The 16,665-nt window shown below is 59.0% G+C and overlaps 1 protein-coding gene across 1 annotated transcript; it reads left to right on the forward strand.

Moving 5' to 3' along the window:
* The first annotated feature begins 4,100 nt into the window (after nt 1-4,100).
* On the forward strand, nt 4,101-16,587 carry DHX8 (DEAH-box helicase 8). The gene is given in 28 exon segments (XM_029074734.2): nt 4,101-4,271; nt 4,386-4,471; nt 7,824-7,896; nt 8,114-8,199; nt 8,800-8,909; nt 9,072-9,342; nt 9,344-9,420; nt 9,633-9,777; nt 10,085-10,288; nt 10,547-10,634; nt 10,820-10,917; nt 11,091-11,238; nt 11,403-11,584; nt 11,700-11,894; nt 12,035-12,220; nt 12,882-12,926; nt 12,929-12,993; nt 12,995-13,092; nt 13,212-13,396; nt 13,595-13,733; nt 13,915-14,006; nt 14,008-14,061; nt 14,063-14,074; nt 14,582-14,719; nt 14,865-14,993; nt 15,129-15,325; nt 15,602-15,781; nt 16,083-16,587. Coding segments are annotated over 28 exon segments (3,615 nt in total). The 5' UTR covers nt 4,101-4,159; the 3' UTR covers nt 16,303-16,587.
* Nucleotides 16,588-16,665: the final 78 nt, after the last annotated feature.

Consider the following 16,665-nt stretch of genomic DNA (forward strand, 5'->3'; position numbering starts at 1 on the left):
AAGCGCTTACTATGTGCCAGGCACTGTTCTAAGCGCTGGGGTGAATCCAAGCAAATCGGGGTGGACACAGTCCCTGTCCCACGTTGGGCTCCCAGACTCAATCCCCATTTTACAGAGGAGGTAATTGAGGCACAGAGAAGCGAAGCGACTTGCCCAAGGCTACACAGCAGGCAGGCGGCAGAGATGGGAATTAGAACCCAGGACCTTCTGACTCCCGGGCCTGTTCAATCGTATTTAGTGAACGCTTGCTGCGTGCAGAGCACTGTACTAAGCGCTTGGTTCTGTCCACTAGGCCATGCTGCTTCCCCGAGGGGAGCCTCCCGTCCCTCTGCCCAGCCTCCACTCGCAGCTAAGGCAATCGAGAAGAAGCAGTGTGGTCTATTGGGTAAAGCACGAGCCTAGGAGTCATAAGGATCTGGGTTCTAATCCCACCAGTTTGCACCGCAGGGACCTCGTGGGGATTCCTGTTCACCTACTTGAAGCAGCCTGGCCTAGTGGATAGAGCCCGGGCCTGGGAGTCAGAAGGTCATGGTTTCTAATCCCGGCTCCGCCGCTCATCTGCTGTGTGACCTCGGGTAAGTCACTTCACTTCTCTGAGCCTCAAGGACCTCATCTGTAAAAGGGCGATTGAGACTGTGAGCCCCATGTGGGACAGGGACTGGGTCCAATCCGATTTACTTGTAATAATAATAATAATAATAGTGGTATTTGTGAAGTGCTTACTATGTGCAGAGCACTGTTCTAAGCGCTGGGGTAGATACAGAGTAATCAGGTTGTCCCACATGAGGCTCTTAGTCTTCATCCCCATTTTACAGAGGAGGTAGCTGAGGCACAGAGAAGTGAAGTGACTTGCCCACAGTCACACAGCTGACAAATGGCAGAGTCGGGATATGAACCCATGACCTCGGACTCCCAAGCAAGCCCGGGCTCTTTCCACCGAGCCACGCTGCTTCTCAACGCAGCTTTATCAACCTCCCTGCCTCCCTGCCTCTAAGCTCTCCCCTATTCCGACTGCTGCTCATATCATCTTCCTAAAATGGTATTCTGCATAGGTCTCTACATAATAATAATAATAATGATGAAGCAAGATGGCTCAGTGGAAAGAGCCCGGGCTTGGGTGTCCGAGGTCATAGGTTCGAATTCCTGCTCGGCCACTCATCAGCTGTGTGACTGTGGGCAAGTCACTTCACTTCTCTGTGCCTCAGTGACCTCATCTGTCAAATGGGGATTAAGACTGTGAGCCTCATGTGGGACAACCTGATGACCCTGTATCTCCTGCAGCGCTTAGAACAGTGCTGTGCACATAGTAAGCGCTTAACAAATACCAGCATTATTATTATGTGCCAAGCACTAGGGGAGATACAAAGTAATCAGGTTGTCCCAACTGGGGCTCACAGTCTTCATCCCCATTTTACAGATGAGGTAACTGAGGCAGAGACGTTAAATAACTCGCCTAAACAGCTGACAAGTGGTAGAGTCGAGATTAGAATCCACGACCTCTGACTCCCAAGCCTGTGATCTTTCCACTGAGCCACGCTGCTTCTCCAGTCCTCAAACCTCCAACTCATTCATTCATTCAGTGGTATTTATTGAGTGCTTTCTATGTGTAGAGCACTGTACTAAGCGCTTGGAATGTACAATTCAGCAACAGATAGAGACAATCCCTGCCCATTGACGGGCTCACAGGCTAATCAGGGGAGACAGATGGACAAAAACAACTTAATCACGATAAATAGAATCAAGGGGATGTTCACCTCATTAACAAAATAAATAGGGTAATAAAAATATATACAAATGACCATCATTAAGTACCTATCCTCATATTCCGCTGCTTCCCTTATCTGTAATTTATATTAATGTCTTTCTCCCCCACTAAATTGCAAGCTCTGGGCGGGCAGGGATCACGCCTACCAATTCTTTCGTATGGTACTTTTTTGAGTGCTTAGTACATTGCTCTGCAAACACTCGGTGCTCAATAAATATGATGGATCGATTAAGCATGAATCGATTATTATTAATCATTAATTATTGTTTTGTTCTGTTTCGCTTCGCCGTCCGTCTCCCCCGTTTAGACTGTGAGCCCTTTATTGGGCGGGGATTGTTTCCCAATTGTCCATTCCAAGCGCTTAGTACTGTGCTCTGCACATAGTAAGCGCTCAATAAATAGTAGTGAACGAATGAATACTGAATGAATGAAAGGGGACTGAGGGCACATGGCGGGGGGTGGGGGAGGGAGACGAGGCCTAAAGGACAGAAAGAGGTCGGTGCTGCTGCAGTTGATCTGTAGAATCCAGGGATCAGTGCAGACTCCTCTAGTAGGTTGAGGGGACTCAGCCCCCAACTGGGGGAGAACCCACAAATCCTAAACTGCGATCGACAAATCATTAGGGGGACAAATCATTTATCCGCTAAGGTGATGGTTGACACGTTGTTCACACCTTGGTGAGTTGCTGCTCTGGCGTTGGGATCCCGGCGTGTGCGGAAGGGTTGGAGTGGTGGGACGATGGGGGGGAGTCCTTCCCCGTGCAGTCACCAGTCCACGGATTCGCTCATTCAATCGTATTTACTGAGCGCTTACTATGTGCAGAGCACTATCCTAAGCGCTTGGAAAGTAGAATTCGGCAACAGATTAGAGACAGTTCCTACCCACTACAGGTCTCCCTCCCACTAGACTGTGAGCTCGTTGTGGGCAGGGATTGTCACCGTTTCTTGTGGTAGTGTGCTTTTCCAAGCGCTTAGTACAGTGCTCTGCACCCAGTAAGCGCTTAGAGAAGCAGCATGGCTTAGTGGAAAGAGCCTGGGCTTGGGAATCGGAGGTTGTGGGTTCTGATCCCAGCCCTCCCACTCTTTTGGGCAAATCACTTTACTTCTCTGTGCCTCAGTTACCTCATCTGTAAAATGGGGATTATTAAGACTGTGAACCCCAAGTGAGACAACCTGATTACCTTGTATCTCCCCCAGTGCTTAGAACAGTGCTTGGCACATAGTAAGCGCTTAACATGGCTTAGTGGAAAGAGCCCGGGCTTGGGAGTCAGAGGTCGTGGCTTCTAATCCCGGCTGTGCCACATCAGCTGTGTGACTTTGGGCAACTCACTTCACTTCTCTGTGGCTCAGTTGCCTCATCTGTAAAATGGGGATTAAGACTGTGAGCCCCAAGTGGGACAACCTGATTACCTTGTATCTCTCCCGGTGCTTAGAACAGTCTTTGGCACATAGTAAACATTTAACAAATACCATCATGATTATTAACAAATACCATCATTCAGCGCTTAGAACAGTGCTTGGCACATAGTAAGCACCTACCTTAGCACTTAACTTGGCACATAGTAAGCGCTTAACAAATACCACCATTATTATTATTAACAAATACCATCATGATTATTAACAAATACCACCATTCAGCGCTGAGAACAGAGCTTGGCACATAAGCGCTTAATTAAGCACTTAACTTTGCACATAGTAAGGGCTTAACAAATACCACCATTATTATTATTAACAAATACCATCATGATTATTAACAAATACCACTATTCAGCATTTAGAACAGAGCTTGGCACATAATAAGTGCTTAATTAAGCACTTAACTTTGCACATAGTAAGCGCTTAACAAATACCATCATGATTATTAACAAATACCATCATTCAGGGCTTAGAACAGTGCTTGGCACATAGTAAGCACTTAACTTTGCACTTAGTAAGCATTTAACAAATACCACCATGATTATTAACAAATACCATCATTCAGCGCTTAGAAGAGAGGTTGGCACATAGTAAGCGCTTCACAAATACCATCATTCAGCGCTTAGGACAGAGCTCGGCACATAGTAAGCGCTTAACAAATACCACATTATTAACAAATACCATCATTCAGCGCGTAGAACAGAGCTTGGCATATAGTAAGCGCTTAATTTAGCACTTAACTTTGCACACAGTAAGCGCTTAACGAATACCACTGTTATTATTATTATTAATAAAAACAAATACCATCACGATTATTAACAAATACCGCCTCATCAGCAGGTCCGAGGAGGAGTCGAGAGGCGAGGTCCGCCCCGCGCCACCGCCCTCCCGGAAGTAGGGCCCTTCGTCCGCCACTTCCGGCAGAGACTCGTTGGTCCGGCGGGGCCGGAAGCGGAAGCGTCCGCGGGCCGAGGGGGCCATGGCGGAGCCGGGCCCCGCCGAGGAGCTCGCCAAGCTCGAGTACCTGTCGCTGGTGTCGAAGGTCTGCACCGAACTGGACAACCACCTGGCCATCAACGACAAGGACCTGGGTGAGCGCCCCCGGGGCTCCGGTCCTTGCAGGGCCTGGCTGTCCCCGGCCCGGGCGGGGGGGGACCGGCCCGGGGCCTTCGGCGCCCCTTGACCCGCTCTCCTCCTCTCCGCAGCCGAGTTCGTGATCAGCCTCGCCGAGAAGAATACGACCTTCGATACCTTCAAAGCCTCCCTCGCCAAAAATGGAGCCGAGTTCACGGTAGGTGCATTCATTCATTCGCTACTATTTATGGAGCGCTTACTGGGTGCAGAGCACTGCGCCGAGCGCTTGGAATGGACTAATCGGTAACAGATGGAGACGGTCCCTGCCCTCTGACGGGCTCACGGGCTAATCGGGGGAGACGGACAGACAAAAACAATGGCAGTAAATAGAATCGAGGGGGAGAACATGTGGCCGCGTCCCCGAGCCTCCCCTCCGCCACCGTGGACTCCCCCACGGCTCTCCTCGGAGGGAGAGGGACGTCCATTCCGTCATTCACTAGTATTCATTAATCCAGTTGTTAATGAGATGTACATCGCCCTGATTCTATTTATTTGCTATTGTTTTAATGAGATGTTCTTCCCCTTGATTCTATTTATTATTGCTGCTGTTCTTGTCTGCCTGTCTCCCCCGATTAGACTGTAAGTCCGTCAAAGGGCAGGGACTCTCTCTGTTACCGATTTGTCCATTCCAAGCGCTTAGTACAGTGCCCTGCACACAGTAAGCGCTCAATAAATACTATTGAATGAATGAATGAATTTATTGAGCGCCTACTATGTGCAGAGAAGCACCGCGGGTCAGTGGCAACAGCCCGGGGCTCGGGAGGCAGAGGGCACGGGTTCTTACTCTATTATATTTTTATTACCCTATTTAGTTTGTTAATGAGATGTCCATCCCCTTGATTCTATTTATTGCTGTTGTTTTAATGAGGCGTACATCCCCTTGATTCTATTTATTGCTATTGTTTTTGTCCGTCCGTCTCCCCCGATTAGACTGTGAGCCTGTCAGTGGGCAGGGACGGTCTCTACCTGCTGCCAAATTGTCCATTCCAAGCGCTTAGGTCATGGGTTCTTATCCCAGCTCTGCCACTTGCGAGCTGTGTGACTGTGGACAAGTCACTTAACTTTTCTGGGCCTCAGTTACCTCATCTGTAAAATGGGGATTAGAACTGTGAGCCCCACATGGGACAACCTGATCACCTTGTATCCCCCAGCACTTAGAACAGTGCTTTGCACATAGTAAGCACTTAACAAATACCACCATTTATTTTAGTACAGTGTTCTGCACATAGCGCTCAATAAATACTGTTGAATGAATGAATGAATCCCGGCTCTGCCCCTTGTCAGCTGTGGGACTGTGGGCAAGTCACCTCACTTCTCTGGTCCTCAGTTCCGTCTGTCGAATGGGAATGAAGACTCTGAGCCCCACGTGTGACAACCTGATGACCCTGTGCTTAGAACAGTGCTCTGCTCATAGTAAGCGCTTAACAAACACCAACATCATCATCAGAGCACTGTACTAAGCGCTTGGAATATACAGTTCGGCAACAGATAGAGATAATCCCTGCCCAGTGCTGGGCTTCCAGTCTAATCAGGCGGACAAAAGCAAGATAACATAATCACGATCAATAGAATCAAGGTGACGGACACCTCATTAACAAAATAAACAGGGTAATAAAAATATATACAAATGAGCACAGTCCTGAGAGGGGGAGGAGCAGAGAGAAAGGGGACTTAGCTGAGGGGAGGTGAAGGAGGAGAGAGCAGGGAGGGAAATAAAAAAAAAATTAAGCACTTACTATGTTCAGAGCACTGTTAAAAGCTGTGGTATAGACACAGGGTAATCAGATTGTCCCACATGGGGCTCGCATTTTTTTAATCCCCATTTTTACAGATGAGGTAACTGAGGTACAGAGAAGTTAAGTGACTTGCTCAAGGTCACAGACCAGTCAAGTGACAGCCGGGATTAGAACCCACGACCTCTGACTCCCAAACCCGGGCTCTTTCCACTAAGCCACGCTGTTCAGTCTAGCAACGGTGTTGATCGAGTGTTGACTGTGGGCAGAGCACTGTATGAAGAGCTTGGCGGAGTAGACCCATTACCTCCCCACAAGGAGCTTACAGTCCAGAGGAAATGCCCCTTGGCCGCTGGGCCCCAGCCCTGCCTGGAATTTTCATTCATTCATTCAATAGTATTTATTGAGCACTTACTATGTGCAGAGCACTGTACTAAGCGCTTGGAATGTACAAATCGGCAACAGATAGAGAAGTTCCCTGCCCATTGACGGGCTTACAGTCTAATGGGGGGAGACAGACAAAAACAATAGCAATAAATAGAATCAAGGGGATGTACACCTCATTAAAAGAATAGCAGTAAATAGAATCAAGGTGATGTACATCTCATTAACAAAATAAATAGGGTAATAAAAACATATACAGTTGAGTGGATGAGCACAGTGCTGAGGGGAGGGGAAGGGAGAGGGGGAGGAGCAGAGGGAAAGGGGGGGAAAATGGGGCTTAGCTGAGGGGAGGTGAAGGGGGGTAGAGGGGGAGCAGAGGGAAAAAGGGACGCTCAGTCTGGAAAGGCCTCTTGGAGGAGGTGAGCTCTAAGTAGGGCTTTGAAGAGGGGAAGAGAATTAGTTTGGCGGAGGTGAGGAGGGAGGGCATTGCAGGACAGCGGGAGGATGTGGCCCGGGGGTCGACGGCGGGATAGGCCAGTACAGGGGATGATGAGGAGGTGGGCGACAGAGGAGTGGAGCCTGCGGGGTGGGCAGTGGAAAGAGAGAAGGGAGGAGAGGTAGGAGGGGGCAAGGTGATGGAGAGCCTCGAAGCCTAGAGTGAGAAGTTTTTGTTTCGTGCGGAGGTTGACAGGCAACCACTGGAGGTTTTTAAGAAGGGGAGTGACATGCCCAGAGGAAGATGAGCCGGGCAGCGGAGTGAAGAATAGACTGGAATGGGGAGAGACAGGAGGAAGGGAGATCAGAGAGAAGGCTGACACAGTAATCCAGCCGGGATATTATGAGAGCCCGTACCAGTAAGATAGCCGTTTGGGTGGAGAGGAGAGGGCGGATCTTGGCAGTATTATGAAGGTGAGACCGGCAGATCTTGGTGACCGATTGGATGTGTGGGGTGCCTTGTCCATTGAGGTCCAGCACCCGTGTCTGAGTCCGGCACGGCTCTGTCTCTGGAACGGGTTGCCGTGGCCCCAACAAAAGAGGGAGGCAGGTGTGCCTTGGCCAGCAGGGCCGCGGGGTCGTTGGGGCCGGGATCGGGGCGAGAAGGACTCCGGACCGCTCTGTGCTTGTGTGTGTAGGCACGCGTGCTCTTACACTGCCCCCTTCTCGTCGTGTTCTTTCCACTTTCCCACTAGCGTTTTGGGTTAAGCAAAAACTCCACCCTGACCACCAAGCAGGAGGCCTGCATGAGAGTCAGGGAGAGTTTGAGACGACTTATGCCTGTGTGCGGGTGTGTGGCCGGAGGTGGGGATGGGGAGCCTCCAAAAGGCCCTTCGTCGTGGTCCCGCGGCCAACGTACCCCGGCCACGCTTACCGTGTCCTCGTGCTTCTCCTCAGGATTCCCTCATCAGTAACCTGCTGCGGCTCATACAGACCATGCGGCCCCCAGCCAGACCCGCCGCCACCAAGGGTGAGGAGGTGCCGCCCCCAACTTGCCCCGGTAGCGGAGAGTGGCCGCCAAACCCTAGGCGATGGGCTTTGTTCCGAGCAGTGGCCAGATCCCCGTCGGGGAAGGGGTTGGTGGGGGGAAGTTTCCCCACGTTGGACTGGAGCAGGTGAAAGCCAAAGCTCTCCTTGGCATTTCCAGGCCCTTTCCAATTGACTTTTCCCCTCTGTTCTGCACCAAGATCCGGTGGCTAAGCCCAAATCGGAGAAGGAGAAACTGAAGGATCTGTTTCCTGCGCTGTGCCGTCCAGACAACCCCACCATCAGGGTATGAGTGCAGTCTCGTGCTACCGGCTTCCGGCCCCTCGTCTCTGTCGGGGCCTGGGCGGTGGGGGTCCGGGGTCCGTCCGCGGCATCCGGGGAGGAAGCCCGAGTCAGGACAGGCAGCCCCTTCGTCATCTGCTGGATCGGGGAGTGACAGGAAGGAGGTGGCAAGCACAGCCTCGGGCCTCCCTCAGCGGGGAGGTGGACCCCGGGAATACTGGGGGAGACTTGCTTTCCTCCCTACACCTCCACACTGGTCATCCTGCTGGGCCGGAACTGGCCTGATGTCTGGAGGAGGGGGAGGGGGCCGGTGAGTCGGATGATTTGGAAGGCAGCCCAGCCTGTGATTGTACCTGTCCTGGGCAGATGGGGTCCCTGGCACTCGGCAACTTGGCATTCTGTATCCCTGTCACTGGGGACGGTTGGCAGTGGGGATACCCGGGAGGCGGAACCGAGCCTGGGCCGATCCGGAGACGGCGATGGTCCTTGGAGGCTGGTGGTCAGCGGGGGCCTCGGAGGGAGGCGCTTAGTCCCGGCCAGTCTCTGCTTCTGCTTTTGACGATATCCCCGGAGCCCACGAGGCTTAGAGTGTGCGCACCCCCAGACCATGCTGGACGAGGATGACGTCAAGGTGGCCGTGGACGTCCTGAAGGAACTCGAAGCCCTGATGCCCAGCGCTGCGGGACGGGCGAAGCCGCGGGGCTCCGACCACCGGTATGTCCGAGAGAATGAGATCTGAGCAGCGGTCTCCCTCTCCAGACGTCCCCCTCGGGCGGATTGAGACAGACCCGTAGTTGGCCAAGGCCTGGGCCGGCGGGCGATGCGCGGGACCGCCCGGGGTGGCCCAGGTGGGACCCGGCCGCTCTGTCCTTTCAGTGACCGGGCAAAGAAGAAGAAGCGGAGCCGGAGCCGAGACCGGAGCCGGGACCGGAGTCGAGACCCCAAACGCAGGCCCCGTTCTCATTCCCGCTCCCGTTCCCGCTCCCGGACGCGGGAGAGGAACAAAGGGAAGACGAGGGGCCGGAGCCGGAGCCCCAGCCCGTCCCGCAGGGAGCGGGGTCGGGATGGTGAGCGGAGGCCCGAGCGGTGGCGTGACAAGCACGTGGACCGGCCTCCGCCCGAGGAGCCCTCCATCGGGGACATCTACCCAGGGCAAGGTCACAAGCATCATGCAGTTTGGCTGCTTTGTTCAGCTGGAGGGGGCTGAGGTAAGGGGTGGCCCCAGGTTGGGGCCGCGCTGGGGGAGAGAGGGGCGCCACTGGATACTGACCCAGATCAGCCCGGTAGAGCTTGGGGACTGACGGGGTTCGGCGAGGGGCATTCTCTGCCCGGTCCCAGTCTCCGTCCCCCCGGGACCACCTTTGGGAAGGGTGACGGTCTCCAGATCCACTCTGAGCACCCCCTCCTTCCCCAACTCCGCTCCCCTTTCCTGCCCAGGAAGCGCTGGGAAGGCCTGGTCCACATCTCAGAGCTGCGCAGGGAGGGCCGGGTGGCCAATGTGGCTGATGTCGTGAGCAAAGGTCAGAGGGTCAAGGTGAAGGTACTCTCCTTCACCGGCACCAAGACCAGCTTGAGCATGAAGGTACGGCGGGCCCCGGGCTGACTGGGTGGGCCAGTCCTGGTGGAGGTGGCCAGTTACCCCCAGCCGCGGCCCTAAGCCTCAGCGGGAAGATGCTGGGGGCTGAGGGCGTTGGCGGGACCGTCCGAACAGAGGCAGGGAGTGAGTCTGGAAGACCTCCAGAAGGCGGTGGGCCCTCAGAGGCTTTGGGGTCGGGCAGGGCTGGGCCCTAGCGGGTGAAGATGCTGGGAGGGAATTCTAGACTGGAGGAGGGCGTGAGCAGGGAGACACCGGGGACAGCCGCCGCCAAGTGTCGGCGACTGTGCTCCAGGACGTGGAGCAGGAGACGGGCGAGGACTTGAACCCTAACCGACGCCGGACAACGGCTGGGGAAGCCGGCGAGGAGACCGCCATGAGGAACCCGGACAGACCCAGCCACCTGGCTCTGGTCAGCGCCCCGGAGTTGGAGGACGACACCCTCCAGAGGAAGCGGCTCACCCGCATCTCGGACCCCGAGAAGTGGGAGATCAAGCAGGTGCAGGGGGGCGAACGGGGGCCCTCTCCAGCCCCGGTGGGGCCTGTTGCCATCCGCTCTCCGCCCTCGCAGCCCAGTGTGGGCCGGGTGGGGTCACCTCCTCCCCGTTCCCCTCCATCATGTAGGCCCCCCTCCACCCCCCCCGGGGGCCCTCTGGCACCTCTGGACTTTCACTGGGCTTACCGGAGCCTGTCCCCCGCTGCTCCCGGGGGTCTTTGCCGTGGCGAGGGCCACCCCTGACCCCACCCTGCTCCACAGATGATCGCAGCCAACGTGCTCTCCAAAGAAGAGTTTCCCGACTTTGATGAGGAGACCGGGATCCTGCCCAAGGTGGACGACGAGGAAGGTGACCGGTTCAGGGCCGAGAGGCGGGCGGGGGCCGGTCTGGTCTTGGGTGCGTGGGGAGTCGCCGGCCCCCCGACCCCGTACGCGCCCACCAGGGCCGGGCCGCGTGGATGCTCGGCCCCGACTGATGGGGCCCTGTGGGGTGGGATGCTCGCCCCGAGCCGACTGGGCCCTGTGTCCCCTCAGATGAGGACCTGGAGATCGAGTTGGTGGAGGAGGAGCCCCCGTTCCTCAGGGGCCACACCAAGCAGAGCATGGACATGAGCCCCATCAAGATCGTTAAGGTCGGGCCCGGTGGCGGCGGGGAGCGGGTTGGGCCGAGCCCTCCCTGGGAGGACCCCCTGGGTGGTGGCGGGCCTGCTTCGGGCCTTACTGTCCTGCCCCCGGGCCCGGGGTTGTCCGGGCTCTCCCCCCGCCCGGCTCTCGCCGCCCTCACACAAGGCCGCCACGTTTTCAGAACCCCGACGGCTCCCTGTCCCAAGCGGCCATGATGCAGAGCGCGCTGGCCAAGGAACGGCGGGAGCTGAAACAGGCGCAGCGCGAGGCCGAGATGGACTCCATCCCCATGGGGCTCAACAAGCACTGGGTGGACCCACTGCCAGACGGTAGGTCGGAGTGGGGGGGCGTGCCGGGCCGTGGGCGGCCGGGACCTGGTCCGGGGAACGGCCTCCTCAGCCGCCCCTCTGCCTGCCCGGGTCTCGGAGAGGGACCGCGTCAGCTGGGGCCGGAGTCCGCCCCCCTCAGGCTCTCTTCCGCTCTCGCCCGGTAGTGGACGGGCGGCAGATTGCGGCCAACATGAGGGGCATTGGCATGATGCCCAGCGACATCCCCGAGTGGAAGAAGCACGCGTTTGGTGGGAACAAGGCGTCCTACGGCAAGAAGACGCAGCTGTCCATCATCGAACAGCGGGAGAGCCTGCCCATCTTCCGCCTCAAGGAGCAGCTCATCCAGGTGGCTGCCGGGGCGAGCGGGGCTTGGGGTGGGAAGGAAGGGGGAGCCGGGACGGAGGGGTGGCTCCTTGGGCGCGGAGAGAGGCCCTCTGACCCCCGGGTCCCCGCCCCCGCAGGCAGTCCACGACAACCAGATCCTGATCGTCATCGGAGAGACAGGCTCCGGGAAGACCACCCAGATCACGCAGTACCTGGCCGAGGCGGGCTACACCTCCCGGGGCAAGATCGGCTGCACCCAGCCCCGTAGGGTGGCCGCCATGTCCGTGGCCAAGCGCGTGTCCGAAGAGTTCGGCTGCTGCCTGGGCCAGGAGGTGGGTCGGGGGGACAGTGCCGGAGCCGCCCGCCGGTGATGGGCAGGGCTGGGGCCGGGAGCGGTCGGGGAGGGACTCCGGGCTGAGAATGGGGGGCGGTGGGGTTGACGTGGGGCCGGGCCCCGGCTGGCGCCCCGCAGGTGGGCTACACCATCCGGTTCGAGGACTGCACCAGCCCCGAGACGGTCATCAAGTACATGACGGACGGCATGCTGCTGCGGGAGTGCCTCATCGACCCCGACCTGGGCCAGTACGCCATCATCATGCTGGACGAGGCCCACGAGCGCACCATCCACACCGACGTGCTCTTCGGCTTGTTGAAGAAGGTCTCTGCCCCCTCACCGCTGCTGTCCCCGCCCCCTCCTGCCCCAGCACTCCCATTCCCCCGCCCTCTGGCTCCTCTGCCCCCACATCGCTCTCCTCGTACCCCACCCCCCATGATAAGATGCAGCGTGGCCCGGGAGTCGGAAGATGATGGGTTCTAATGCTGCCTCCGCAGTTTGCCTGCTCTGTGACCTTGGGCAAGTCGCTTAACTTCTCTGTGCCTCAGTTACCCCCATCTGTAAAATGGGATTGAGACCATGAGCCCCCTGTGGGACAAGGTACTGCCATCCAACCCAATTATCTCGCATCCGCCCCAGCGGTTATTACGGTGCCTGGCACATAAGTGCTTAAACAATTACCATAATAATATAATAATATAATAATTATTGTCCCTCCTGTCCTCCCTGATTCATGTTCCCTCTGCCCCCCATCACTTGTAGCATCCCTGGACCTCAGGGCTCGGGGATGGGCGGCTCCTCGGAAGGGGTGGGCAGGACTCTCCCTTGGCAACGGAGCAGAGATACGCTTCTCTTGGGGGTGAAGTGCCCCTTTATTGGCCCTTCTGGGAGAGGAAGGGAGAGGGCCAGGGGGCGGGACCGAGCGGGGAGGGAAGGAGGGTGGGACATGAGGATGATGAGAGCTTCTTCCACCCCGCCCTCCAAGACGGTGCAGAAAACGACAGGACATGAGCTGATCGTCACTTTCGGCACACCCTGGACGCCGTGAAGTTCTCCCAGTACTTCTACGAGGCCCCCATCTTCACCATCCCGGCCGCACCTACCGGTGGAGATCCTGTACACCAAGGAGCCGGAGACGGACTATCTGGACGCCAGTCTCCATCACCGTCATGCCAGATTCCATCTGACCGAGCCTCAGGTGGGGACGGCTGTGGGGGGCAGAGGACTGCAGGGGACCGGGGGGGTCTCTGGGAGTCGGCCAGCTCAGCCGCCCTCCTTCCCCTTGCCGAGCCCTTCCCTCCCTCCCTTCCGCCTTCAGGGGACATCCTGGTGTTTCTCACCGGCCAGGAGGAGATCGACACGGCCTGCGAGATCCTGTACGAGCGGATGAAGTCCCTGGGGCCGGACGTCCCGGAGCTGATCATCCTGCCCGTCTACTCGGCCCTGCCTAGCGAGATGCAGACCCGCATCTTCGACCCCGCGCCCCCCGGCAGCCGCAAGGTGCCCGGCGGGTGGGGCCTCGGGCTCAGGCCAGACCGCCCCTTCGTCCGCCCTCCCCGCCCGGACCCGAGCTCCATGGGGACACCCCGGTCCAGGCGGTGGGGGTGGGGATGGGGGTGGGCGGGGTCGGCCGAGGGCCTCCCCGGCCCCCCCGCCAGGCTCCGCCCAGGCTGACCGTGTCCCATTGCCCCGCCCTAGGTGGTGATCGCCACCACATCCGCCGAGACGTCGCTGACCATCGACGGGATCTACTACGTGGTGGACCCTGGGTTCGTGAAGCAGAAAGTGTACAATTCCAAGACCGGGATTGACCAGCTGGTGGTGACGCCCATTTCCCAGCGTGCCGACGAGCCCTTCCCTGGCCCTCTCCCTCCTGGTGGCCTCTCTGCTTAATTTGGGATCCTGGAGGGAAAAGGAGGGCGGTCGTTGGGGGGTAGGGGTGACAGGTGCGCACACGCGTGTGTCTGTGTATGTGCGTGCGTGACCCGCGATGGATGTGTTCCTCTGTCCCCCGGCGAAGGCTCAAGCCAAGCAGAGGGCCGGCCCGCAGGGCGTAACGGGACCGGGTAAGTGCTACAGGCTGTACACGGAGCGGGCGTATCGGGATGAAGATGCTGACCACCAACGTGCCCGAGATCCAGAGGACCAACCTGGCCAGCACGGTGGCTGTCCCTCAAGGTACGTCGCCCTCGGGCCCACCGGCCCGGCTGTCCGTCTGCCAGTCTGCTTATTCAGGCTCTGCCTGGGGCTCCCCGAGGGAGGTGTGACCCTGGCGGCTGGAGTCCCCGTCCCAACTGGCGCTGCCCCCATCCCACCTGGGGTCTGCCAGACTGTTCCGGGCACTCCTGGGCTCCGGAGCGGCAGGGAAGGACAGAGGGAAGCTGAGCTCCTGGCTGGGCCTCTCCCACCCGTGCGCCGAGCGTGGCGGGTGTGGATGTCTCTGACTCCCTTCGTAGCCCCCGGCCCACAGTTCCCAACCCGGGAGGGGGCCCCGACGGGAAGGGCTGGTTCGGGCTGGCCATCGGTCTGCCCGCCCCCTCCCTCCGGGGGTCCGGCTCTCCCAGCAGTCGTGCGGGAGCGGAGCCGGGGGAATGTCCCCGTGGGGTGTCCCAGGTGGGAGCAGGCCGCCGAGGGCCTGCTGGGGGCTGGCGGCACGCGAGCGTGGCTGTCCCTCCCCCGCCGCAGGCCATGGGCATCAATGACCTCCTGTCCTTCGACTTCATGGATGCTCCCCCGATGGAGACCCTGATCACCGCCATGGAGCAGCTGTACACGCTCGGGGCACTGGACGACGAGGGGCTGCTCACGCGCCTGGGCCGCAGGGTAGGTCTCCGCTCGGGGCCGTCCCCGCTAGGGCCTCAGCGCCCCGTCGGTGCCGGGGCCCTGTGGAGGGCCGGGAGTGGAGGGGCTGGGTGGTGGAGGGCAGGGTGGTGTCGTGATCCCTCTCCCGTCTCCCCCGGCCGTGCAGATGGCGGAGTTCCCCCTGGAGCCCATGCTCTGCAAGATGCTCATCATGTCCGTCCACCTGGGCTGCAGCGAGGAGATGCTGACCATCGTGTCCATGCTGTCCGTGCAGAACGTCTTCTACAGGCCCAAGGTGGGGGGGTGTGGGTGGGGAGAGCGGTGGTGAGGATGGGGAGAGCGGTGCCGAGGAGGGCTGGGGACCCGTCCGTCCCTCCGAGGGTGGTGGCGCCGACCGTTTTTCGGGGGGTGCCGCCTTGGGTCTCTGCAGGACAAGCAGGCGCTGGCCGACCAGAAGAAAGCCAAGTTCCACCAGACGGAGGGGGACCACCTGACGTTGCTGGCCGTCTACAACTCCTGGAAGAACAACAAGTTCGCCAACCCCTGGTGCTATGAGAACTTCATCCAGGCCCGCTCACTGCGCCGGGCCCAGGACATCCGTAAACAGATGCTGGGCATCATGGACCGGTGAGCCTGGCCCCTCCGCTGCCCCCTCCCCCGGGTCCGTTCACCCTGGGCCCCCACTGGGCCCCCCCCCAGCTCCCAGCATGGAGCTGCAGGGCTAAGGGGGAGGGGCAGCTGGTAGATTCAGATGACCCTTCTGTCCTCCCCTTCCCGTTGGACTCCAGTCCCCTGGTGCTGTTGGGTCAGAGCGAGCTGGAGCCCCCGTCCCCCAGCCCCTCCCCGACCTCCTTCCAGGGAACACTGGATGCGAGACTAAACGACCCCTCCGGCCTGTCCCAGGCACAAGTTGGACGTGGTGTCCTGTGGCAAGGCCACGGTGCGGGTGCAGAAGGCCATCTGTAGCGGTTTCTTCCGCAACGCGGCCAAGAAGGACCCACAGGAGGGCTACCGCACGCTCATCGACCAGCAGGTGGTCTACATCCACCCATCCAGCGCCCTCTTCAACCGCCAGCCCGAATGGTAGGTCCGGGGGCCGGCGGAGGGGAGGGCGGGTAAGGAGCCCCGGGCCGGGGTGGGTGCCCGGCTGATGCCTGGCTGATCCCAGTCCCAAAGCCCAGGGCCGGCAGGCTTGTCCGGGCATCCAGAGCCTGCTGGCCGCCCCAGCCCCACCTGTGGGCCCAGCCGTGTTGGACTGGCTGGAGACCCCTTCGTCCACCTGTGATGGGAGGCAGGGGGCGGGGGGACGGCTGTGCGATGGGGGTCCGGGGAGCGGGGCTGGGCGGAGTAAGAGTGAGCAAGCGGGCTTTTGGCCTCTTGGCAGGGTGGTGTACCATGAGCTGGTGCTGACCACGAAGGAGTACATGCGGGAGGTGACCACCATCGACCCGCGCTGGCTGGTGGAGTTTGCCCCGGCCTTCTTCAAGGTATCCGACCCCACCAAGCTGAGCAAGCAGAAGAAGCAGCAGCGGCTGGAGCCCCTGTACAACCGCTACGAGGAGCCCAACGCCTGGCGCATCTCCCGCGCTTTCCGCCGCCGCTGAGTCTCCCCGGACTGTACCCAGACTGGATGGCGGGCGCCCGGGGCCCTGCCCGGCCCCCTCCCCGGAGGTTGGCGGGGCGGCGGAGCAACTCAGTAGGACCGGGGCCCCGCCCCCACACGGAGCTCGCAACTATAGAGCCAACTCCCAAAGCTTTGCGGCCCTGGCGCTTCCTCCCGGCCACCCAACGCTTGGGAGCGGCGAGGCCTCTGCTCCGGACAGGCGGCCCCCTGCACCCACCTTGTTGGGGCTTCACCCACCGAGAATATTTATTTCTGTTACTAAAAACCGTCTCCTGCCCCTGCCTCTGCGCCGAGCCCGCACGGAGAAGAGTGGGACTGGTCCCACGAACGGGGGGGTCTCCAC

The sequence above is a fragment of the Ornithorhynchus anatinus genome, chromosome 11 (assembly GCF_004115215.2).
Source record: "Ornithorhynchus anatinus isolate Pmale09 chromosome 11, mOrnAna1.pri.v4, whole genome shotgun sequence".
Lineage (NCBI taxonomy): Eukaryota > Metazoa > Chordata > Mammalia > Monotremata > Ornithorhynchidae > Ornithorhynchus > Ornithorhynchus anatinus.